The sequence below is a fragment of the Penaeus chinensis genome, chromosome 7 (assembly GCF_019202785.1).
Source record: "Penaeus chinensis breed Huanghai No. 1 chromosome 7, ASM1920278v2, whole genome shotgun sequence".
Lineage (NCBI taxonomy): Eukaryota > Metazoa > Arthropoda > Malacostraca > Decapoda > Penaeidae > Penaeus > Penaeus chinensis.
In genome coordinates, this window is record NC_061825.1 from 36,035,597 (window position 1) to 36,060,596 (window position 25,000).

The 25,000-nt window shown below is 38.6% G+C and overlaps 2 protein-coding genes across 4 annotated transcripts in view; both read right to left on the bottom strand.

The window, feature by feature from the left end:
- The window catches only part of LOC125026957 (four-domain proteases inhibitor-like), a 24,299-nt gene extending 13,144 nt beyond the window's left edge, over positions 1-11,155 (bottom strand). The window contains exons 1-3 of the mRNA XM_047615563.1: positions 11,137-11,155; positions 10,942-11,024; positions 1,239-1,388 (exon numbers count right to left, since the gene is read on the bottom strand). Of these exons, the coding sequence (XP_047471519.1) occupies positions 1,239-1,388; positions 10,942-11,002 (211 nt within the window). The 5' untranslated portion in view covers positions 11,003-11,024; positions 11,137-11,155. The remainder of the gene's footprint in view (positions 1-1,238; positions 1,389-10,941; positions 11,025-11,136) is intronic.
- Positions 11,156-17,528: 6,373 nt separating this feature from the next.
- The window catches only part of LOC125027296 (ovoinhibitor-like), an 8,924-nt gene continuing 1,452 nt past the window's right edge, over positions 17,529-25,000 (bottom strand). The window contains exons 2-9 of one of the 3 annotated variants that reach the window (XM_047616275.1): positions 23,651-23,800; positions 22,846-22,992; positions 22,571-22,711; positions 21,321-21,455; positions 20,192-20,341; positions 19,535-19,669; positions 17,900-18,034; positions 17,529-17,604 (exon numbers count right to left, since the gene is read on the bottom strand). In XM_047616275.1, coding sequence (XP_047472231.1) covers positions 17,603-17,604; positions 17,900-18,034; positions 19,535-19,669; positions 20,192-20,341; positions 21,321-21,455; positions 22,571-22,711; positions 22,846-22,992; positions 23,651-23,800 — 995 coding nt within the window. In that variant the 3' untranslated portion in view covers positions 17,529-17,602. The remainder of the gene's footprint in view (positions 17,605-17,899; positions 18,035-19,534; positions 19,670-20,191; positions 20,342-21,320; positions 21,456-22,570; positions 22,712-22,845; positions 22,993-23,650; positions 23,801-25,000) is intronic. The other 2 variants (XM_047616276.1, XM_047616277.1) reach the window with 2 other exon arrangements.

Consider the following 25,000-nt stretch of genomic DNA (forward strand, 5'->3'; position numbering starts at 1 on the left):
TTCAGATGTGAAAGAAACGAAATTGAAGATGAGCCCCGCAGTGGTAGGCCATCAACGTCAATTTGTGAGGAAAACATTGATGCTGTTCGCGACATGATTGAAAAGGATAGACGAATAACTACCGAATCAGTACCACACACACTCAACATATCTATGGGTTCTGCACACACAATTCTAGAGGAGAGTTGGGGGCTAACCAAGCTTTCCGTTCGATGGGTCCCTACGCAGTTGTGCCGAGATCAACAGCAAACAAGGGTAAATTTTCCAATGGAAATTTTGAACAAGTGGGATGAGGACTCTGAAGCTTTTCTGCAGAGAAATGTGGCAGGGGATGAAACATGGCTTTACCAGCACGATCTCAAGGACAAAATCCAAGCAAAGCAGTGGCTGCCCAGGAGTGGAAGTGGACCAGTCAAAGCAAAATCTCAGCGTTCAAGAGAAAAGGTCATGGCCACTGCCTTCCTCGAGAGCAAGACGATAATTACATCCGCTTATTATGAATGCATTTTGAGAAGACTATCCAAAAAAAAATCTCAGAAAAACGGCCTGGAAAGCTGCCTTAACACGTTCTTCCACCACGACAATGCACCCGCTCACGGCGCTCGGCAGACAAGAGCTATGCTACGTGAACTTCGAAGGGAAATCGTCCGACATCCACCTTACAGCCCCGGTTTAGCTCCACCCGACTTCTTTATGTTTCCAAACTTTAAAAAATCGTTGAAAGGTCCCAATTTTCCATTAGCTGAGGATGTAAAAAGAGCTGCTCTGACATGATTCAGATCACATGACCCTCAGTTTTGCTCAGACTGACTTAAAGGCTGGTATCACACGTTTGCAGAAGTATATTGACCTTAATGTAGCATATGTTAAAAATAAACATAAAAAATTAAACCGTTTTTCATACTGTCCTTCTCCTTCGAACTTGTTGAAGCCCCCTCGTGTATGTATAGATGTATATGTATGTGTGCGTATGTGTATATATATAACGTTAGATATAGATGACAAAACAAGAAAATTATTATTATATCAGAAACAATAATACAAAAAAAGCAACCTTAAAAAGAAAGAAAATAGAATATCATTCAAAAATACAGAAGAAAATATTAAAATACAAACATTTACAACAATATCACTCAAAAAATACAAAACAAAACTAAAAATATTTACAATACCAGACCCAAAAATATAAAAAAGAAAATCCCAAGCATCTTAAAATTCCCACCACTTTCCCAGCCTACCACAGGGTCCTTCCGCGATCTTGTGCAAACTGAGGTCTTCGCACTGTGCTCGCTCCAAGAGGCAGTCGTTATCATAGGTGACCTGGTTACTGCCACACACGGGGTCGCTGAGGTCAGGGCAGGTCGCCACGCACCTCTTGCTACTGGTATCTGTGGGGAGAGAAAGGAAGCTTTTTGGAAGGGAGTGGGATGGGTGGGGGGGGGGGGGAGTGGTGATGGGGAGGAGGGGCAGTGAGTGTGGTTGTTACTAATTGTGTTGTGATGAAGGCAATGACAGTGATAATGAAAGTAATAGTGAGAGTGACAATGACAGGGAAAGTAATATTGTGTCATGTACGGCGAGTAATATGACAACTAATGTACATGATGGGAATGGCAGAGAATGCGGTAATGATAATGATAGAGATGATTTTGATAAAACAGTTATTATATTACACTATATTGTATCATCTTGTATATCATATCATATCATATATATATATATATACTATATATATATATATATATATACACACACACATTACATTACATTATACTATGCATTATATCAGTCATAATAAGTGGTTATGATAAAAAGCGGGCAGAATAATTCTAATAAAAATCGTTAGGATGAAGATGACAGTTAATATGCTAATCCAAGATGGATTTTCACAAGAACAATGACTTGTGATGCAACAATTAAATAACGAAAACTTTTAAAAGATCCGAAAGCCAATGGGAAATCAACAAACACAAAAGAAACGACAACAAAAAAATCAATAAATGCTAGACAATAATACAACAAACAAAATAGGTGAAAAAAAATAGATTAAAAAATATATATTAACACAGATAATGAAAACAAGATAAAATTTCATTAGTTTTAATAATCAGTAATATTTCTCCTTTTCAGTAATTTGCAAGATCACCGCAAACTATGTTATAACATTTAAGACGAGTTTTACAATGTATAATATAAGGCGCTCATGTCTTCATCATATCTCGTTATACTGTCATCATTGATCTCTCTCAAGACTTAATATAAACTATAATAAAATCTTATCTCTATACTATAAGGTATCACATTACATCAGTCTGTCAGTAGGATATTAAATCATATAAAACTATTATCACCAACTTTAACAAAATCGTTATCAATGCATACTACCATATACACCATATCATATAAAATCATATACGGCATATGATACTGTATATATCTAACCTTAAACAGACATGCAGACTGACAGACAGATAACGACACAGACAACGATACACAGACAAAGGGATACACAGGCAGACAAGCTATAACATAGATACAGACAGACAGGCAGACAAACAGACAGACAGGAAGAGAGAGAAGCCGTTTTATATCAAGAAATGATAGATCAGAAGAGGAAGAATGAGGGAAAGAGTAAGGGAAAAAATTCAAAGAGAGATTTGAAAAGAGGAGAAGAGGAAAGGAGGGGGGAAAAAAAAAAAAAAAACAAAAAGAGCAGATGAAAGAGGAGGAGAGAGAAGAGGAGATATGAGAGGAGAGAGGTAAAGGTAGAAGAGGCGAGATAAAGAAGAGGTGAAGGAGAAATTAGAAAATATAAAAACTCGATAAAAGAGGAAACGAAATGAAACTGTGTAAGAAGAGAAATGAGAGAACGGTAGATGAGGCCCAGATAAGGAGAGAGAGAGAGCGACGGAGAGAGAGAGAGCGATAAGAGAGAGTGAGAGAAAGTGAGAAAGATGCGTGAGAGAGAGGAAAGTACGAGAGAGAGAGAAAGAGAGAGATTGAGTGAGAGAGAGGAAAGAGAGAGAGAGGAGAGAGAGAAAGATGAGAGAGGAGCGGAGATGAGATGGAATCGAGAGAGGAGAGAGCTTGAGATTGAGAGAGGATGAGAGCGACAGGAGAGCGAGAGAAAGAGAGAAATGATGAGGAAAGAGACTTGATGAGAGAAAGAGAGTGAGAGGAAAGAGAGGAGAGAGATGAGAGAGAGAGAGAGACAGGATTGAGAGAGATGCTTGCGAGAGGAAAACGAGGAGAGAGAGAGAGAGGAGAGAGAGAGAGAGAGGAGGAAAGAGGAGATGAGAGAAATGAGAGAGAGAAAAGAGGATGGAGCGAAACGAGAGAGAGGAAAATGAGAGTACAGAAAAGAGAGACGAAAAGAGAGAGAGAGAGAGGAGAGAGAAAGAGAAAATGTAAAGAGAGGTAAGAAAGAGAAATAGAGAAAGAGAGAGAGAATAGAGAAATAGAGATAAGAGACGAGAGAAATAGAGAAAAAGAGAAAGAGGAGAAAGAAAGAGGAAAGAGGAGGAAATATCGAGAAAGATGAGAAAGACTAATTGTACTGTTGTTCTACGAGAAAAGACAGATTTCGCTCCATTCTCTCCCTATTACTATCTCCCTCTCTCTCCCCCTCTCACTAATCTACATCTCTTCCATCCACTATATCAATATCTTTCACTCAATATTTTATAAATATCTCACATCTCTCCCCCTTCCCTATATACATTCATATCTATAAACTAACACTTCTTATACCTCTTCCCTCTATCCACCCCTCTACATCTATACACTTATCTACACACTCTCCCTCTATTTACTAATATCATCTCTATCTATCTCTATATCTATCACTCCTCTCTAGATCTCTATATATATATATCTCTCTCCTATCTATAAATAGATGATAGCAATATTATATATAGATCTATAAATATAATCTCTATATTTATAGTATAGAGCTAAGATTAGTTATCCAATTTCCCATGGAGACTCTGATATACGTATGTGTGGTTTCTACATAAAGATAGTTCATAGATTTCTCTACTCATTTCTTATCATCTATAACCTCTTTCTAATTATTATTATTAAATCTATATGTCTATCTACTTTAAAATTATTAGAGATTCTATATAACAATAGTAGCATATAGCTAGATTCTTATATTGAAATCATTGACAATCTTCTTATCGATATATCATATCTAAACACAGTTATTATGTTCTAGATAGAAGATGGGGAACATAGGATATATCATCGGAGAGATAAGATAAAAAAGAGTGATATTTAGAGATGAGCTATAGTAAAAATAGTATAGGATAGTATATAAGATAAAAATCGGAGTAAGATGAGCGAGAGAGAATATGAAAAAGATTATATAGAGATGATAAGAGTAAAACTAGGAGAGCTTATATATCTTATCGAACAATATTATATATCTATAATAGAAAAGTGATAGATAGATATTAATAGAACAAGTATTAGATTTTATACTATAATATACAATCTATTATATATCTATATATCTGACATAGTAAAAAGATGGAGTATAATATATATCTAATTTTGAACAGATTCATTCTTATCTCTAAGAATAGATAATAAAAATCTTCTATATCTCTATTATCATATCCCACTCTTATCTCTATATATGATCTAATAATACAAATATTCTATCTATACTTCTACTCTCATCTCAAATATTTCGCTTATATATATTATTAATATAAAACGTATTATTATGAGTATAGATTTATATATAATCAACCATATTCCGATCTCTCTATCTATACTATACACCTATATTAATATCTATATAGAATATAAACATATAGATCTATAGTCGATATATAAGTCTGACACAGATTATATCTATATCTATCATATCCAACACTATTCGTCTCTAGCTGATATCTTCTTAAAAAATTCTTCTATCTATATAAATATGAAACATATGTATCGCTATCTATCTCACTATCCCACCTCTTATATCTCATATAGTATCTCCTATCAAAATCTTCTCTTATATATCTAATAGCCAAACTATTATATTGCGATAGAGATAATAAGTCAAAGAGTATTAATATATATAGCTCACTATCACAACAGATTATATCTAGAGAGATCGAATATGTAAAAAGAGGAGATCTGAGCGTAGATATGAAGATACACTATTAGCATATATATATCTCATATGCCAACTATTCTGCTATCTATATATAATATAAAAACGATGATATGATATTCATTATATCTCTAATTATCAAACTCTTATATTCTCTTACTCAGTATACTATCAAACGACTTCTATATTCTGCTCTAGAGGAGAATAGTAAAAGATTAGTCATAGAGAGAGAGAGAGATAATAGAAAAATCTTATCTAGATCTCTCTATATAATATCAAACTCTTACTATTATATATATAAGATAAAAGAGGATATAGCCGAAGATATAATATACAAAGCTTATATTCTATATATGATCAAAGTAGAAAAAGAGGACGAGAGCGATAGAGAACGAGAAAAAAAGGAGATTGAGAGATAGATAATAGAAAAATCGGAGAGAGCGAGAGAGAGAGGGAAAAGAGGCGATAGAGATAGATAAGAGTAAAAAAGAAATGATAGAGAGAGCTAGATATAAACATAGTAATATCGATATATAGAACTATGAAAAATAGCGAGAGTATGAGAGAGAGAAGAGAATAAAGAGATATGAGCGAGACGATAAGTAGAAAAATAGGCGCGAGAGAGATAAGAGGGAAAAAGACGGCTGAGAGAGAGAGATAAGAGTAAAACGATGATATATAGAGAGAAGAGAAAATATTGAGAGGAGAAGAGAGATTTGATAAGATGTAAAAATAGGATTATTGATAGGAGTGAATAGGACAAAGAGGATATAGAGACGAGAAGAGAAAAAAAAGTGATATAGTATCTAATAGTCTATGTTAAAACTATTCTATAGATCGACGAGATAAACAGATTTATTCTTATATAATATATAGGAGAACGAAATTCTTTATTATGATATAAAAAGCCTAGAGTAGTAAAGATCTCTCGATATAATTTAACAATATTCTATATCTACTCTCACACATATTAGAGATGAGACTAGAATAGCGTAATATTAACTAGTTAGTAGATCTAGAGATAAGATAAAAAGCTGCTAGAGATATCGAAATAGAAAATATGTATATATATAAAGATATCTCTAAAGAGATATAGTAAAGAGCTATGTAGATGATAATTGAAATGAGTAGAGAGATAATATAACATATTATCGAGATAGAGTAGATGATAGTGAAAGCTTATATATATATATCTTACATCTCCACAGCTTATATATATATCTCGCTCAACAATCTTCTCTTCTATCGCTCTGATCATCTCCAACATAGTTAGAAGAGAGATATTACTCGAGATTTAAAAAGAGTATTCTTATGATATAGATAATTAGACAAATATGACTATATATCTTAATCGCACAACGATTATAATCTATATATATCGCATCTTAACAATTATATCTATACTAATCTAACAATATTATATGAGATAAATATGAGCTAAATGAGACTCTATAAAATAATTTATTATATAACTCTCTCTCTCTCATCTATACAAATCTTATCTATATAATATACAAATCTTCTATCTATATGATATATCCTATTTACACTCTTCGATCTATCTCCTATATAACTATCCACCATATTTCTATCTATATATAATAGTACCCATATTAGAATATCTAGTATATAATAAAAAATATTTCGATCTCTATCTATACTATACAAAATATTATAATATATATATAGAAGATAAACCTCGTATATCTATGTCTCATATAAACCATATTATCTATATCTCTCTTATCTCGTCAACAATATGATATAATGAGAGAAGAGAAGAAAATATATCTATAGATATACAGAGATATATAAAGAGTATCTATAATAATTAGAGAGAGGAAAAGAGCTAGAGAAAAGGATAGAGATATCCATTTATAAAAATTATGAGAGATATACTCGTAAAAATCTTTAGAGGAGCTATAGAGCGAAGAGGAATAATAGGCTAGAGATGCTAATGTATACTCTAAAACGATACTATATTAGATGTCTAATATCCCCATGAGGAGTGCTAGAGATATAATATAAACATATGAGCATCTATAGAGAGAATGCGAATAAAAAGCGCTGAGAGAGATAGAGAGAAGAGAAACCGAGTATTATGATATAGAGCTCATACGTAGGAATGAGAGAGAGACGAGAAGATCAAACGAGTAGAGCTAGATAATCGCAAAGTCTGTAGAGCTATCACGCGAATATCTACACGAGCGAGATAAGACGAGATATCAAGATAGCTACTAGATACTTGAAAATTCTTAGATGAGCGAATAGAAAACTAGTATGAGTGCGAGCTATAGATAAGAAGGGAAAGAGTCCGAGTAGAGCGAGAGAGAATGAGAAAAAGAGGAGAGAGAGATCATAGCAAAAGGTACGAGAGATAAGAGAGAGAGAAAGCGAGAGAGGAAAGAGGTAGAGAGAGAAGAGAAAATGATGATGAGAGAGAAGAGAAAATAGGAAAGAGAAGATATAGCGAGATCGGAAAAGCTGAGAGATAGAGAGAGCGAAGATAAAAGCTTATGAGAGAGATAGAAGAGAAAAAGAGGAGAGTAGTCGACGAGATAGAAGAGACAAATATGAGAATAGAGAGAGAGAGAGAAAAAAGAGGAAGCTAGAGAGAGAAGAGATCAAGAGGAGAGACGAGAGAGAAAAAGGAAAAGTGGAGCGATGGGAGAGAGAGAAGAGCAAAAAGAGGAGGAGCGGCAGGAAAAAGAGGGAGGAGAGAGAAAGAGGATGCGATACAGATGAGAGAAGAAAGAGATAGAGAAAGAGGAGAGAGAGAGAAAGAGAAAATGAGTAGAGAGAGAAGAGAAAAAAAGGGAGAGAGAAGAGCGAGTGAATGAGGGAAAAGAGGAGAGAGAGAGAGAGAGAAGAGAAAAAAGTTTGGAGAGAGAGAGAGAAGTGAAAAAGAGGAGAGATGATAGCGAGAGAAGAGAAAAAGAGTAGAGAGAGAGAGAAGAGAAGAGGAAAAAGAGGAGAGACTGAGAGAGAGAAGAGAAAAAGAGGAGAGAGAGAGAGAGAAGAGAAAAAGAGGAGAGAGAGAGAGAGAAGAGAAAAAGAGGAGAGAGAGAGAGAGAAGAGAAAAAGAGGAGAGAGAGAGAGAGAGAAGAGAAAAAGAGGAGAGAGAGAGAGAGAAGAGAAAAAGAGGAGAGAGAGAGAGAGAGAAGAGAAAAAGAGGAGAGAGAGAGAGAGAAGAGAAAAAGAGGAGAGAGAGAGAGAGAAGAGAAAAAGAGGAGAGAGAGAGAGAGAGAAGAGAAAAAGAGGAGAGAGAGAGAGAGAGAAGAGAAAAAGAGGAGAGAGAGAGAGAGAGAAGAGAAAAAGAGGAGAGAGAGAGAGAGAGAGAAGAGAAAAAGAGGAGAGAGAGAGAGAGAGAAGAGAAAAAGAGGAGAGAGAGAGAGAGAAGAGAAAAAGAGGAGAGAGAGAGAGAGAAGAGAAAAGAGGAGAGAGAGAGAGAGAAGAGAAAAAGAGGAGAGAGAGAGAGAGAAGAGAAAAAGAGGAGAGAGAGAGAGAGAAGAGAAAAAGAGGAGAGAGAGAGAGAGAGAGAAGAGAAAAAGAGGAGAGAGAGAGAGAGAAGAGAAAAAGAGGAGAGAGAGAGAGAAGAGAAAAGAGGAGAGAGAGAGAGAGAAGAGAAAAAGAGGAGAGAGAGAGAGAAGAGAAAAAGAGGAGAGAGAGAGAGAGAGAGAGAAAAAGAGGAGAGAGAGAGAGAAGAGAAAAAGAGGAGAGAGAGAGAGAGAGAAGAGAAAAAGAGGAGAGAGAGAGAGAGAAGAGAAAAAGAGGAGAGAGAGAGAGAGAGAAGAGAAAAAGAGGAGAGAGAGAGAGAAGAGAAAAAGAGGAGAGAGAGAGAGAAGAGAAAAAGAGGAGAGAGAGAGAGAGAGAAGAGAAAAAGAGGAGAGAGAGAGAGAAGAGAAAAAGAGGAGAGAGAGAGAGAGAGAAAAGAGGAGAGAGAGAGAGAGAGAAGAGAAAAAGAGGAGAGAGAGAGAAGAGAAAAAGAGGAGAGAGAGAGAGAGAAGAGAAAAAGAGGAGAGAGAGAGAAGAGAAAAGAGAGAGAGAGAGAGAAGAGAAAAAGAGGAGAGAGAGAGAGAGAAGAGAAAAAGAGGAGAGAGAGAGAGAGAAGAGAAAAAGAGGAGAGAGAGAGAGAGAGAAGAGAAAAAGAGGAGAGAGAGAGAGAGAGAAGAGAAAAAGAGGAGAGAGAGAGAGAGAGAAGAGAAAAAGAGGGAGAGAGAGAGAGAGAAGAGAAAAAGAGGAGAGAGAGAGAGAGAGAAGAGAAAAAGAGGAGAGAGAGAGAGAGAAGAGAAAAAGAGGAGAGAGAGAGAGAGAAGAGAAAAAGAGGAGAGAGAGAGAGAGAAGAGAAAAAGAGGAGAGAGAGAGAGAGAAGAGAAAAAGAGGAGAGAGAGAGAGAGAAGAGAAAAAGAGGAGAGAGAGAGAGAGAAGAGAAAAAGAGGAGAGAGAGAGAGAGAAGAGAAAAAGAGGAGAGAGAGAGAGAAGAGAAAAAGAGGAGAGAGAGAGAGAGAGAAGAGAAAAAGAGGAGAGAGAGAGAGAGAGAAGAGAAAAAGAGGAGAGAGAGAGAGAGAAGAGAAAAAGAGGAGAGAGAGAGAGAGAAGAGAAAAAGAGGAGAGAGAGAGAGAGAGAAGAGAAAAAGAGGAGAGAGAGAGAGAGAAGAGAAAAAGAGGAGAGAGAGAGAGAAGAGAGAAAAAGAGGAGAGAGAGAGAGAGAAGAGAAAAAGAGGAGAGAGAGAGAGAGAAGAGAAAAAGAGGAGAGAGAGAGAGAGAGAAGAGAAAAAGAGGAGAGAGAGAGAGAGAGAAGAGAAAAGAGGAGAGAGAGAGAGAGAAGAGAAAAAGAGGAGAGAGAGAGAGAGAAGAGAAAAAGAGGAGAGAGAGAGAGAGAGAAGAGAAAAAGAGGAGAGAGAGAGAGAAGAGAAAAGAGGAGAGAGAGAGAGAGAGAAGAGAAAAAGAGGAGAGAGAGAGAGAGAGAAGAGAAAAAGAGGAGAGAGAGAGAGAGAGAAGAGAAAAAGAGGAGAGAGAGAGAGAGAGAAGAGAAAAAGAGGAGAGAGAGAGAGAGAGAAGAGAAAAAGAGGAGAGAGAGAGAGAAGAGAAAAAGAGGAGAGAGAGAGAGAAGAGAAAAAGAGGAGAGAGAGAGAGAGAAGAGAAAAAGAGGAGAGAGAGAGAGAGAGAAGAGAAAAAGAGGAGAGAGAGAGAGAAGAGAAAAAGAGGAGAGAAAGAGGAGAAAAAGTGAAAGAAAGAAAGAAAGAAAGAAAGAGAGAGAGATGGATGTTGGTTAAAATGTACTAACGTCCCTAAAGTATATCTAAAACAACAAATGTTAGTACTAGAAATAACCTGCATAATATAAAGCTCATGGACAACTTATCAAAGGCAAAATCTAATAGTGACTCAAGCAACCGCCGTGGCCTACACACCTTCGACGCTCCGACAAAGACCAACAACCCTTAATGCATATTATGGCAAATATTTAATAGATATTTTGAATGACTCTGATGAAAAAGAAGCCAACCCATGGTCTCTTATATTTCCAGAATAATTTTGATAGAGGCGTGTTAGCCCTTTACCCGAGTGCCACGGAAATCCCTGGATAGTCCTAATAGGAGTAATATGGTCCCATGTATTTCCCTATAACCACAATTACAAATATATCCAGTGCCTTTTTAGTACCACAGGCGCTTGGACCCCAACTCTCTCAATCTGCAAACACTACAGAATTATATAATGGCATGGGTCATAACCACTAATAATCCTTCAGGCCTATATATCTATTACAACAATTCACACGTTTTTTTAACCTTCACCTTGCATGTATTCGCTGAAACTTACGTAAATAATGGGCAGTTGAAGTTGAAAACATCATCACCAGTACACAGAAATACCCCGTCATGACTGCAGATCCACAGCAAGGCCTGGAAATTGAGATAATAATGATCATCAACGACAATACTTAGCTGATCTAATTCGTTAATGTTACCGAGAGTCAGAATCGCGAATCCAAAATCCAAACGTAACCTTCCCTACCTCCTATGTATGCCTTAGACGCGACATTAAGAACTCTTGCTGGGGGAGGGTGATATGAGGTCGGAGCAGCTGTAACTGTGTTGTTTATTACTCTATTTCTTATGCTTCATAAGATGACAGTGTCCATTTCTATCTATCTCTGTGCGACGCTCTCGGTAACATCAACCTCGGTAACAAATCCCATAAGGGTTATCCCATCATGAATCCATAATAAAGTTTAAATTAAAAACAAATCATCTTAGCATACAGATCACAACCCAAAATAACACAAAAAAAAAAAATGATCCCAGTCACCTCAAAATCATTCAAACACCAAATTTTGTAAATTTAGTTATTTTAGATGTATTTATCACCTTAATTATCATATAAACTTACCTTCTCTTTCAAACAACCTGCTCACGCCGGCCGAAGGTGGAAAGGCGACGCAACAAAGCGTTTTGTAATAACAGTGAACTTCGTAAATAGTGAAGAAACTATCGCTGGCTTGTTCAGTACTTGTTATGCCTTATAGGGGTCTAATTCCTCTATTTCAAGGGTTTATATGATGATTACCAATCTTATCAGAGACTAGGATATGTTACGTTAGTGTTTTTGTTAAAGGGATCTGTCATTTTAGGTAATCGATGCTATGACTATTAATGATATGGAGTTACATAATTAATGAGTGCTATATTACCTGAGTGTATTGTTACTAACATAATATGATAATACTATTACTACAGCACACCATCATACAATCTGTTATTTTTTTTACATGCTAACTATGCTATGCTGTGCTGAGTGTTTTCCGTAATTTACTGAAGTAATGTATACACTCAGCCACGCTCTCTCTCTCTCTCTCTCTCTCTCTCTCTCTCTCTCTCTCTCTCTCTCTCTCTCTCTCTCTCTCTCTCTCTCTCTCTCTCTCTCTCTCTCTCTCTCTCTCTCTCTCTCTCTCTCTCTCTCTCTCACACACACACACTCACACACACACACACACACACACACACACACACACACACACACACACACACACACACACACACACACACGCACCACATTGTTAAAACTAGCATATTTTAGATAATATTAACTCATATCATGCGAAACGTCTAACATCAGGTGGAAACATTATGCACAATTGTTTTGCTTGTTTGTTCATGCCTTGTGGTCTCGTTTTATATTTGTAATATTAGGGAAAAAAAACTTGATTAACTTTACTGGAATGTAACAACTACAACTTATGTAGTTATTTTACTGACAGAAAACAAACAAGCATATAGTTATCGTTCTTTATGATTCTGCATAAGCATAAGTTATGTAAATATCTGCTATCTTAAATACGGATAATTATGAAAATTGAAGATAATGATAATGATAAGATAATGTTAATGATGGCGATAGTAATTATAATAACATCAATAGTAACAATAATCGTAACTAGCGGGACCCGTGGAAATTCCATGGAAGAATGTACTCCTCTCTCCCTGTCTCAACCTCCCCCTTTCACCTCCTCACTCTCTTTTCCTTTCACTTTCTTTCTCCCTCTACCTTCCCCTTTCCCGTCCTGCCACCAACTCTCAACGCCCAAATCTTCCTTAAATTCACTCTGCCTCCTCCAACTTGCTTCCTTTTCCTCCTTAAACTCCCACACCTCCTTCGCTCCCTTATCCCCCTTCCTCCCTCTCCCATCTCTCTTTTTTCTCTGAAAACTGTCTCCCTTTGCCTTTACTTTTCCTTTATCCATCCCCATTCCCCATTTTCTTCCTTAAATCCCTTCTGTTAAACCTTCCTCTTCTTCCTCCGCTCCCCTCTCTTTTTCCTTTTCCCCCTTTTCTCCTCCACCTTTCTTTTCCCTTCCCCTTCTATCCCCTTCTTAATCTCCCCCCCCCCCCCCCCAGTCAGATAGTCGGGTAAATAATAAATGTGTGTAAACTGCCATCCAAACTACTTCAACGCAGTGGTTTCTTCAAAAGAAAATTACAATGGAATATAATTGACTTAAAGTCCGCAGTCACAAGAAATATAAATTATCCACTAGCTGGCACATACAAAAATGTCGGTCCAAAGACCAAGTTGGGTGTTGGTGTCAGAAGGGCATTCGGCCATCAACAATATCTGCCACTACTTGATCATAATGACTCCATAACAGAATGGGACAAATATATATATATGTCTTTTTATTCATATAGAGGGTTGTAACTTAACAAAATATCAATATATATGTATGCGTACATACGTCTGTGTGTATGCATATACGTGCATATATTTACATGCGTTTATGTGTATATGTATTTGTATGTGTTTATTTGCATATATATATATATTAAAAAGATAGTAAATTATATAGTCACATGAAATATGGCTTGAGGCACAAATATTAAAGCTTAGAATAATAAAGCCAGACATTATACAAAACAGTGGGACACGGCCCATAGAAAAGTAAGAAGGGAGGTGGTTTTGGCCTGTTTCAGGTTAATGCCATCGCAATCACCCACCTCACTTCCTTTATAAAGAGTCTTACACAATATCCTCACATTAAACCACCGTAAAACTGGTTAATCTTACCGAGAGCGACGCACTGAGATAGAGGGAAATTGACATTGCCATCTTATAGAACATGAAAATAGAGTAGGGAGCAATACAGGTATATCTACAGCGACTTCATATTTACCGGGAAATTACGAAAATAACCTCTGCGTGTCACTGCTCAGAGACCAAGGTCACAACATACTCACACAGCCAGTTCTTAATGTCGCGTTTTCTGCAAGTTCGCACGAAGTGTTAATAAAGGGGGGTACAGCGGAGCTCGACCCTGTCTAGGGAGTAAATAGAAGGTAGGAAAGGTCAGGTTTGGATTTTGGGTTCGCATGTTATCCTGGATGTGGGACCCTGTAGCGTCGGTCTCGGTAACAAATACCGTTATTGTTATCATCGTCGTCGTCGTCGTTATTGGCAGAACTACTAGCATCGATACAATAATAACAACTAGAATGACAGTGGCAACAATAACGATGGTGCGATGACGATATGAATCATAAATCATCTGAGTGATGTTTTTATTCTGCCAGACAATTGCAGCTGCATTATTTCACATTTGTTTCAATCATTCAGTAAAAACAGTAATCATATGCTGTATTTGAAATAGTTAGCCCAAGAACGTTTTCTCTTTCTAGTAATCAGTTTACAGAAAACGCCATTTTAGGATTAACTTTTATAGCGTTCCAAATTGCTTCGTGAATATTGGACGGTTCATTTTCGTTGTTTCGAGGTAAAATTGAAAAAAAAAAAAAAAATGGTGGTAGCTATTGTCATAACGATGTCAGGTGTCAGATAACGTGCCGAATGTCGTAGGTCACATTTTGATCGATTATCTGATCTTTTACCTCTTGGTGTGGTTTTGTTTTGTCTTTTCTAATTGTTCTTATTTTCGTTTGCTCTTTTTTTCTGCCGAATTACCTGAATGACTTAAATGACCTCAGGAGTGAACCTGAGATCGCCGATATGATCCCGATAGGAAAAAAATACCTGGATAATTTCAAAGTATTACAAGACTGAATTATCGACTCTACGAAAGGGTCTATACGAAGTTACTGCTTGCCAATATGCTCAGTGGTTCCGAACATTTACATATAGCTCAGCAACCCCTCCTCCTTGCTTATGGGTTTCCCGAATAATGCCTCTTCTGCTCGAAAAGAGAAGTTTCCCTAGGATGTACCGTTCTAAGGAGATGGTAAGATGGACAGTGATGTATATATTTTCTGCAGAAGGCGTTTTCGGTGTATTCGTGTGTGCGTGTGTTTAGTTTGTGTGTTAGTGTCCTATATTGTCAGATATACATGGTTGATCGACATAAAACAAGGAAATCGGTATTAATAAGTACATTACTGAACAGTTATAATAAAAGGGATCTCTGTCCATGTTATGAAAATGTAAACATTGACGAGAGAGAGAGAATATTCGTATAGAAGCCATTTTAATTTCTGTGAAGCGAAAAAGAAAAAAATGCAAATTATGTAGTACTATTTGGATAGGCCGACAGTTATTTCTTAGAATTCTTAGGGATCGGAAATATCCTTGTCTGGTGAACACAATTAACGAGAAACACAAGTAATATCAGTAAATTAGCTTTTTATTGTTAAGCCTGACTTCAACAAACATGCTTCTTTAAATTGTCGAAAAATATACATTAAAAAAAAAAAAAAAAAAAAAAAAACTTATGACTATATCAATGAGGGGGGGGGGGGGGGGAAGGTCTCGTTACTATAATTCAAACCGATAGTCAATCATGAGCGTGCGTGTACGCGCGCGTTAGTATTTTCTTCCATCATTTCAAACTAAGTTGACCGACTCTTCGCCCCCCCCCCCCTTGTAAGTATCCCCTCCCCCCACACTCAAACCGTCTAGGAACAACAGATTTAGAGTTATCAGTATCCTTAAACTTCTGTTCTTCATTCTCACACCTCCCGCTTCTCTCTCTGTAGTATTTAAGGGATGCGAATGTATCTGCGTTTAATAAAGCAAGAGAAAATGCTGGAAACTAACGTCAAAAGGTGCTTGGTGTATCCCGTAAATGTCTCTGTATTTGTCATTTCTTGTCTATTCTTTATCTATCTCTTGTATTGTATATCTTCTAATTTGCGTCATCGGTAATAATAACAACAATGATAATGATAATGATAATGATGATAAGGGATTTTTTTTACTGGAATTTGTATTTTAGATAACCACCTTTGCAATGTAAAGTTACTGAATGAGAACACTTGAAGAATTCACTCAGGTTTGTTAAAAGTTTTCCATCATGCTCTTTTCGTTTGTCATTAATTACCGATTTTCATGTTAACAGAAAATATACTTTTAATTCGGCTGTACATTACTAAAATATCATATCCTGTACTATACTGATTATAAGTAAAACAAAGGTAGCTTGGGTGAACACTCCACTGGGTATCCAATATTTATTTAATTATGAAACTCACAGATCTCAAGTTAAAATTTCGCCTTAAATGTCTGGTCTTATTCTATTTTTTTTCCCAATGTAAACGGCAATCATTTTATTGTTTTATGTATCTTCAAATTCTTGGTTAAATCAGTGACATCTGCGAATGTTTTTTGTCAAACTTCGACACATTTTATGTAGGGTATCATTTCAGCGTTTGCCCCGTTGTAATCACGTTCTTTGGCAGATTCATAAGACAATATAGTTGCCAGTAGTACACGGCCAAGAGAGCTGTTAGAAAAGTCTCCATCTCGAACACAAATAAGACGACTCTTGTAAGCTTACGTTGTTTCGAACGTCTTCACTCAGAAGCTTACGTAGGTACTGTGATAAGTGAACAATTCAGAGTTGGTATGTAATATGCCAACTATCGATAAAATAGAAATAGTAGTATCCCATCTGGACGATGTATTGACTCGTATGGCTAAGTGTTAGTATCATTATTATCAGTAGTATCATTATTATTATTACTATCATTATTATTAACAATTAAAAATAATGATAATAAATGTTACCTCCCATTCAGCTGTATTGACTCGCATAGCTTAGTGGCTTCAGAAGCCTTTGTATTTTGTATTTTGAAAATAATCGGTACAGAATGTCAAGAAGCAATTGGTTTTGAATTAATGTGCTATCAACTTATTCTGCCACTATATTTACATCCCTTTAACTACTTCAAAGTGCAGCTAGAATTTGTGACCGTTTACCATTCTCAGTGTCTCCTCGAACTTTAAGAATATAGAACAGATAATCGTATGACCTCCAGCAGATTAAACCGACAGCACATTAAATCTGTGTCATCTACCTTGACATTACTTAGTGTATACCGTATGAAAGGCTTTTTTTCTCCTCCTGACAACAGTATGGTGTGTGTGTCAATACTACTGCATAATAGGCAAGTGTTTCTGACCATTATGTTATGAGAGGATAAAGATCTTCGTGATAAACTACTAATGGTTTTGTTTTCTGGCGTTAATAGGCTATGTGATTCACTATAGCTTAGCGATTTTTACTTCCAAAATTGTTGATGACTTTGTTTATTTTATGCAAGTAGTATATTTTCCAGGTTCGAATTTTGGACGACAGAAAAAATAAAATGCCTTTAGGTCAAATTCCACTCCCAGTTAAGTGCATCTTGGTCTGGACGTTCAGGGCTGTGTAACTGTAAGCAACGGTCGTGAAATAGGCGAAATAGCTATAAATTGGCGTCTTATGTCTCTCGAATCTCACAACAGTCGCTGGATAATTCCATCTAATTCATTTCCAGGTTTTCTGTTCGCTTGTGTAGAATATCTGTTTCATTGTGCATTATCTTTAGTACAAACAAATACCGTTTCAAAATCATATACAAGGTAATCAAGAGTTCTATAATGAACGTTGATGTTAAATTGTCTGCGGTAATAAAACAAGCATATATATCGACCTTTATTTTACGTAAAATTATAATTACATCATAATTATAAGTATTCACCATAGCCAACAGCTTCATTCTGTGAATGAAAAATAAATCATATTCGATTAAATATAAAATAACTTAAAACACAATGATATAATATATATAAATCTATTTATACATATATATACATATATATATATATATATATATATATATATATATATATATATGGTTCGATTGCATGTCAAATATACACAGTAAATGGAATTAACCGAATTTTCCATTAACTGATCATATAAAAATAAAAGATATGAAGATTTGAAAAAGGACGATCCTTAATCCCAAACCTTACAAACCTTAGATCCTTCACACAAACCGAACATACTTACAACAGGCGGTGTCCGAAACCTTCGATAGGAGCGGGTCTTCACACTCCGCCATCTCCAACACACAGTCATTCTGGTAGGTCACTCCGTCACTGCCACACACGGGGTTAAACGTGGCGGGGCAGGGCTGGTAGCATTCTGTCGAGAGAGAGAAATGGACAGGGAGAGGAGGGAAGATGAGGGGTGAGGGAGAGGAGAAGAGAAAAGGGAAGATGAGGAGGGAAGATGAGGGGTGAGGGAGAGGAGAAGAGAAAAGGGAAGATGAGGGGTGAGGGAGAGGAGAGGAGAAAAGGGAAGATGAGGAGGGAAGATGAGGGGTGAGGGAGAGGAGAAGAGAAAAGGGTAGATGAGGAGGGAAGATGAGGGGTGAGGGAGAGGAGAGGAGAAGAGGGAAGATGAGGGGTGAGGGAGAGGAGAGGAGAAGAGGGAAGATGAGGGGTGAGGGAGAGGAGAGGAGAAGAGGGAAGACGAGGGGTGAGGGGTGAGGGAGAGGAGAGGAGAAGAGGGAAGACGAGGGGTGAGGGGTGAGGGAGAGGAGAGGAGGGAAGACGAGGGGGGGGGGGGGGGGGAGAGGAGAGGAGGGAAGACGAGGGGGTGAGGGGTGAGGGAGAGGAGAGGAGGGAAGACGAGGGGTGAGGGGTGAGGGAGAGGAGAGGAGGGAAGACGAGGGGTGAGGGGTGAGGGAGAGGAGAGGAGGGAAGACGAGGGGTGAGGGGTGAGGGAGAGGAGAGGAGGGAAGACGAGGGGTGAGGGGTGAGGGAGAGGAGAGGAGGGAAGACGAGGGGTGACGGAGAGAATTGCGGACAGGAGAAGAAGCAAAGGATAGAGGGTGAGGAGGGATGAGAGATGCGGAAGACGAAGGACGGATACGAAAAAAGGAAAAAAAACAAAAAAAAACAGAGGGATAGAGGAAAGGAAGGGAAGGAGGTCAAGGAAAAGAGATGAGAGAGAAGAAGGAGCGACAGAGAGGCGGAAGAAAATAGAGGGAGAGGGAGAGGGAGAGGGAGAGGGAGAGGGAGAGGGAGAGGGAGAGGGAGAGGGAGAGGGAGAGGGAGAGGGAGAGGGAGAGGGAGAGGGAGAGGGAGAGGGAGTGAAGGGTAGATGTAGAGAGGGGCAGCAGTGGTAGAAGGGAGAAGAAAGAGGAAAAGAGGAGGAAGAGAAAAGAGGACAAACGGAAGGAGAATACGAATGAAGAGAGGACAAAAATAACGAGAGAATGAAGAAAGAAGAAAGGAAAAGAGAAGAAAGGAAAAGGGAAAAGTAGGAGGAACGAAAGAGATGGGGAGGACGGAAGAGTAAAAAGAAAGAAAAAATATAAAGAAGACAGTAAGTATCACGTATAAAAATCATAAAATAAACTTATCAAATCACAAAAATATAGACATTAAATCACAAAAATATATATATATATTACCACAAGGCATTCCATCGTAAAAACAAAATCACATCAACCAAACCTCACAGACACAAACACACAAAAATAAAACAAATAAAACACACAATCAAACCACAGATATAAACAAAAAAATAAAAATCTACAAAACTACACAAAAATAAAACCGAAATTAACCAGTAATTAAAACAAAACCACGGAAAATAAAACAAAACAAGAAAAAGGTCCCCATCTCCACTACGCACCACAGGACACGCCGGCCATTTTTCGAAGCTCACTGTCCCGGCACTGCGCGGCCTCGAAAAGGCACTGGTTCCCGTAGGTCACTTCGTCACTGCCGCAGATGGGACTCAGCTGCGGGTCGCACTCCTGGTAGCATTCTGGAGTGGGAGGAGAGGGGGAGGAGAGGGGGAGGAGAGGGGGAGGAGAGGGGGAGGAGAGGGGGAGGAGAGGGGGAGGAGAGGGGAGGAGAGGGGGAGGAGAGGGGGAGGAGAGGGGGAGGAGAGGGGGAGGAGAGGGGGAGGAGAGGGGGAGGAGAGGGGGAGGAGAGGGGGAGGAGAGGGGGAGGAGAGGGGAGGAGAGGGGGAGGAGAGGGGGAGGAGAGGGGAGGAGAGGGGAGGAGAGGGGGAGGAGAGGGGGAGGAGAGGGGGAGGAGAGGGGGAGGAGAGGGGGAGGAGAGGGGGAGGAGAGGGGGAGGAGAGGGTGAATGAGAGAGGGTTTTTTATTATTATTATTTAATAATAATAGTTTTACTAATATAATAATAATAATAATTAATAACATTAATGATAATGATAAATACATCAAAATACACCAACCCCCTCCGTGAACAAAACATGATTTCTATTTGAAAAACGAATTAAAAAAAAAAAAAAAAAATCCACGCAGAAAAACCCACTCACCGCAACCGCCGTCGCCGACCTTAAATAGCTCGGGAATCTCTGCAATGGCCAGTTCCAAGAAACACTCGTTGGGATAGGTCACGCCGTCGCTCCCGCAGACTGGAGCGTCAAGCAGGGGGCAATCGAGGTCGAGATCGAGGTCGAGGTCACCTGTGGGGGGGGGGGGGGGTGAAAGCGAAGAAGGGTTTAGGACTGGGTGGTAAGGGGAGAGGGAGAGAGACAATGGAGTATAGGGAGAGGAGAGAGAAAAATGGGGGAGCGAGGGAGGGAGAGGAGAAAGAAAAAAAAAGGGAGGAGGGAAAGGAGAAAAATAAATGGGGGATAGAAAGAGAAAATGGGATGGGGAGAGAGGGAGAATGGAGGGAGAAAGGAGAAAATGGGGGAGGGAGGGAAAAATGGAGGGAGAAAAGAGAAAATGAGGGAGGAAAGAGATGAGGAAGGGAAGCAGGGAGAAAGAAATGAGGGAGGGGGGAAGGGAGAGAAGGAAAGATGGAAAGGGAGGCAGAAAAGAGAAGGGAAGGAAGAAGAAAGGTAGATGATACATAAGGGGGGGGGGGGGAGACAGACAATGGGGAAAGAAAGTAACAGATCAAATATGTCTATATATCTGGCTAGATGTGTCTGGCTATGCTATTGACTGGTTGTCTGTCTGCCTCATTCCTCACCATAGGTCTAGTGCAGGGGTTCCCAAACTGGGGTACATTTGCACGTCTCAGGGGGTACATTTGGTCTGAAGGAAACAATTACTTGCACAATACATGGTGTTGTAATCTGCACTCAGATTGCACTTTTCTCATTTTCTTTGTGTTGATTAGCACCACCTTTATTGAAACCTTAGTAATTGCTTTATTTCTGTTTTCATCATTTAAAATGCCTATGTAATCTAAACATGCAGACTTAAATAATTAAAATATTAAAATGTCCTTTTTTACTACTAAGCTTAATTTTTAGTGTTAGGGGTACATGGGAACCTATAAAAAGCCTAAGGGGTACTGAGGAACAAAAAGTTTGGGAACCCCTGGTCTAGTGCTTAAAGAGCGCTGGATCTTGGCAAACAGTATTGTACCGAAACACAGGAGGAATAAAGCAATAATAATAAGGGAGAGAATAAAGAAAACACCCCACATACCGCATTCGCCATTATGCTCCTTGAAGAGTGTTGGGTCTTGGCAAATGGCGTTGTTCAGAAGGCAGTCGTTGTCGTAGGTGATTCCGTCGCTGCCACAAACAGGTCGTAGCAGGAAGGGGCACGGTCTGTCACAGTCTGTGGGGAAAATAATAATCATTCCTGGTTTACCGTTCACAGGAGTTCATTCCGACAAGTGCAGACAAATTCGTATGAAAATAGAACAATACAAGCTTTAGCAGATGTAAAGTGAATTTTTGATGGGAAGTGCAAGCAAGCTATGGTTTGGCCAAGCTTGCTTCGCATTTCCGAATTCGCCAAACACAGTCTCAACACCCAGCTTGCTATCAGTGTAGCCAAACCACCACGTGTGATGACTCGTTCCCCTCCATAGTAGGTGACAGAATTAATCGCGAAAGAAAACATAATGGACGCTGATAGTAATGATAGCGAATTTACCGACGAAGAGTATTTCTCAACTCTGTTTTGCATGAACTGAAGATGAAGAAAATTATTTCAAAAATACTATTTACGTATTATATAGGACATGCGAATGAATAATCAAAACAATAGAAAAATATCGTTCACACACCATAAAGCATCAATCTAAAAGAATATCTGCTATGCATAGCGAAGATAGTTCTTTCAAAGAACGAGCTAAGAATGGAAATAGCAATGGTAAATAAAAACACACTGGCTCTCCGCGGGATGGCTATAATACAGTTTACATGTAGCTAGTACTTACCTTCTAGAGAATAAGACAGCTATTAATATACACCAGTTAATTAGATAATAAAGCTATTAATATACACCAGTTAATTAGATAATAAAGCTATTAATATACACCAGGTAATTAGATAATAAGAAAGCTATTAATATACACCAGGTAATTAGATAATAAGAAAGCTATTAATATACACAAGTTAATTAGATAATAAAGCTATTGATATAAACCAGTTAATATATTATTCGTCACAGACAGCACCACAACCTGATAGATTATGATATCTATTGGCGACAAAACAAGTTAATTTTCTCGAGCATTTCATTGTGATCACTCATTCCTGCTTGCCATGTTGGCGGTTTGTTTACTACGGTGACGTCATGAAGGCAGTTAGAACCGCTTGGTTTGGGTACGAAACCTAACCAAGATATCTGACCACGAAGTTCCATCAAAAAGGAATGAACAAAAGTTTCGAGATTTTTAATAAAGAGGGGAAATTAACTGAGAAAGATTAAAACAACCCACATACCGCATTCCCCATTATGCTCCTTGAAGAGCGTTGGGTCTCGGCAAATGGCGTTGTTCAGAAGGCAGTCGTTGTCGTAGGTGATTCCGTCGCTGCCACAAACAGGTCGTAGCAGGAAGGGGCACGGTCTGTCGCAGTTGTCTCCTGTTGATAATTATTTCTGCATTACTGTCATCAATATCTTTGATAAAAAAAATGGTCATCACTTATTTTCAATACGTCTTCAGTGAGAACAAGAAACGAAAAAGAAACAAGAAAAGGGAGAAAACGCCACTTACTGCATGCCCCATTATGCTCCTTGAAGAGCGTTGGGTCTCGGCAAATGGCGTTGTCCAGAAGGCAGTCGTTGTCGTAGGAGATTCCGTCGCTCCCACAGACAGGTCGAAGCAGGAAGGGGCACGCCCCGTCGCAGTTGTCTAGGTCTCCTGTTGATAATTATGGTTGTATCATTATCTTTCATATCTCTTGAATAATACAAATAGTGGTAATAAAGGTGGTGATATCGGTAGGCATGGTCCCAGCAGGAGTAACAGTAGGGAAAGTACATACAGAAGTAGAAATAAAGGTTCATTACATAGCCTTAACCCAGGTGAGCCTAAGTGATGTCGTAGGCATCTTATTGATTTAAAGCCAAAATTAATTTTAAAAAGCCTCAATATTCAATGCAAGCGCCCTGATCTTGCCACCATGTGACAATACACAGAGTAACAATATATCTGTTAAATAGCAACGTCGAAACTGGCCGAATGTGCGATGAGAATGCTAATTATTTGAGCGAAATTAGGAAACCACTAACGATGATCGAACGCAGAAAGGAAGATTCAGATATAAAAGTATTGAGACCTGAAGACTTTAAATACTGAAGAAAAAATAAAAATAAAAATAAAAAACGAAAACTACGCCTTGAAGATATTTGCAGGAGATGCCCTGGGAAGAAAAACATAAGTCAACGCTATCCGAGTTTTTTCTTTGGCACTTTAAAACTCGAACACAAATTAAATTGATAAGATAAGAGCCACGGCTGCTTCACACTAATAGAAAAAAAAAAAAAACCTAAAACAACATCCAGACGGCAATACATACTGCATCCCCCGTCGTACTCCATGAACAGCGTTGGATCTCTACACATGGCGTTCTCCAGAAGGCACTCGTTATTGTAGGTGATTCCATCGCTGCCACAGACCTGCCGTAGCACAAACGGACATGGTCTTACGCACTCGGGTAGTTGTCGCTCTGGAAATGAAAATAATCTTATCTAAACATTTTATTTGTTATATTTATAATTATTATTTCTCTCTCTTTCATGAACGAATGAATGGACTGACTGATACGTCAGAAAGAGAGAGAGTAGCCTTGGGGATTGTAGCCGTCTATCCCTCTGTACCTCTGCCTGCCTGGTGGTCTGCCCCTTATTCTTTTTTCAGCGATTCCTTTCCGGGAAACCGCACAGTCGATATTGTTTTAAGGTCTTAATCTGCATGCCCGAGACCCGGCAGTGTGTGGGCCTCAGCAATTACAACTGCAAAGCTTAATCCTTTACCCTTTTTCAACCTTGGCTCTACAGATTCTGGAATCGTATTTCTTACCGCAGAACGTACACCGAGCACCCTGCCCGTAGGTCCATGACTTATGATCCTATCGACAGCACTTGAGGCACATTGTCAGCTCCATGTATGGTAGCACCATCCTGTACTAAACCCCAGATTAATCCTCTCTCTAGCACTTCCCGTTTCACGAGGGCAATGAGCCTACTCTGCTCTTCGCCCCTGGAAGCGAGGCCATTTCAAGCAATACAATTATAATAAACTTTAGTCGCGTATAAGTAAACATTGCGTATCATGCGAACTCAGAAATCCAACCTAACCATACCTACTTTCTATTTATTCCCTAAACGGGGGGGGGGGGGGTCAAGCCTCCCCTGTATCCCCCCCCCCCCCCCCCTTATTAACACTGTGCCAAATGACAATTGTTAGAGAAAAAAAATAGTGACACATGCAGTCAGTGCGGAGGGTGCAGATGAGCTGCACAATCACAAACAGTCTAGCTTGGATATTGCAAGAAGAAACGCTGAGCAAGAGGTCGGCCTGGCCGCCGTAATGTTGCAAAAATTGCCTGTACCTATCATAAAAAAGCTATATATAACACTAATGATCTGATGATAAAAACGATAAAACTGATAAATTAATATTTAAAAATCAAATCAAATGTACCCCATGTCACTGACCACTGGCAAAACCCTTAAAGGAACCTGAGGAAGTGATGGACAGTGTGTATTGTTCCGATATGGGAGGTAATTAGGGGTAACAGGCAGTAATGTCGCTAAATAGTTAAAAATGGATAATATAAATAAGAAAAAAAAACGAAATAAAAACGCATATCCATTTGAGAAAATAACCAAAGAGATTTAGTAGCATAAAAAACGATAGGAAAGGT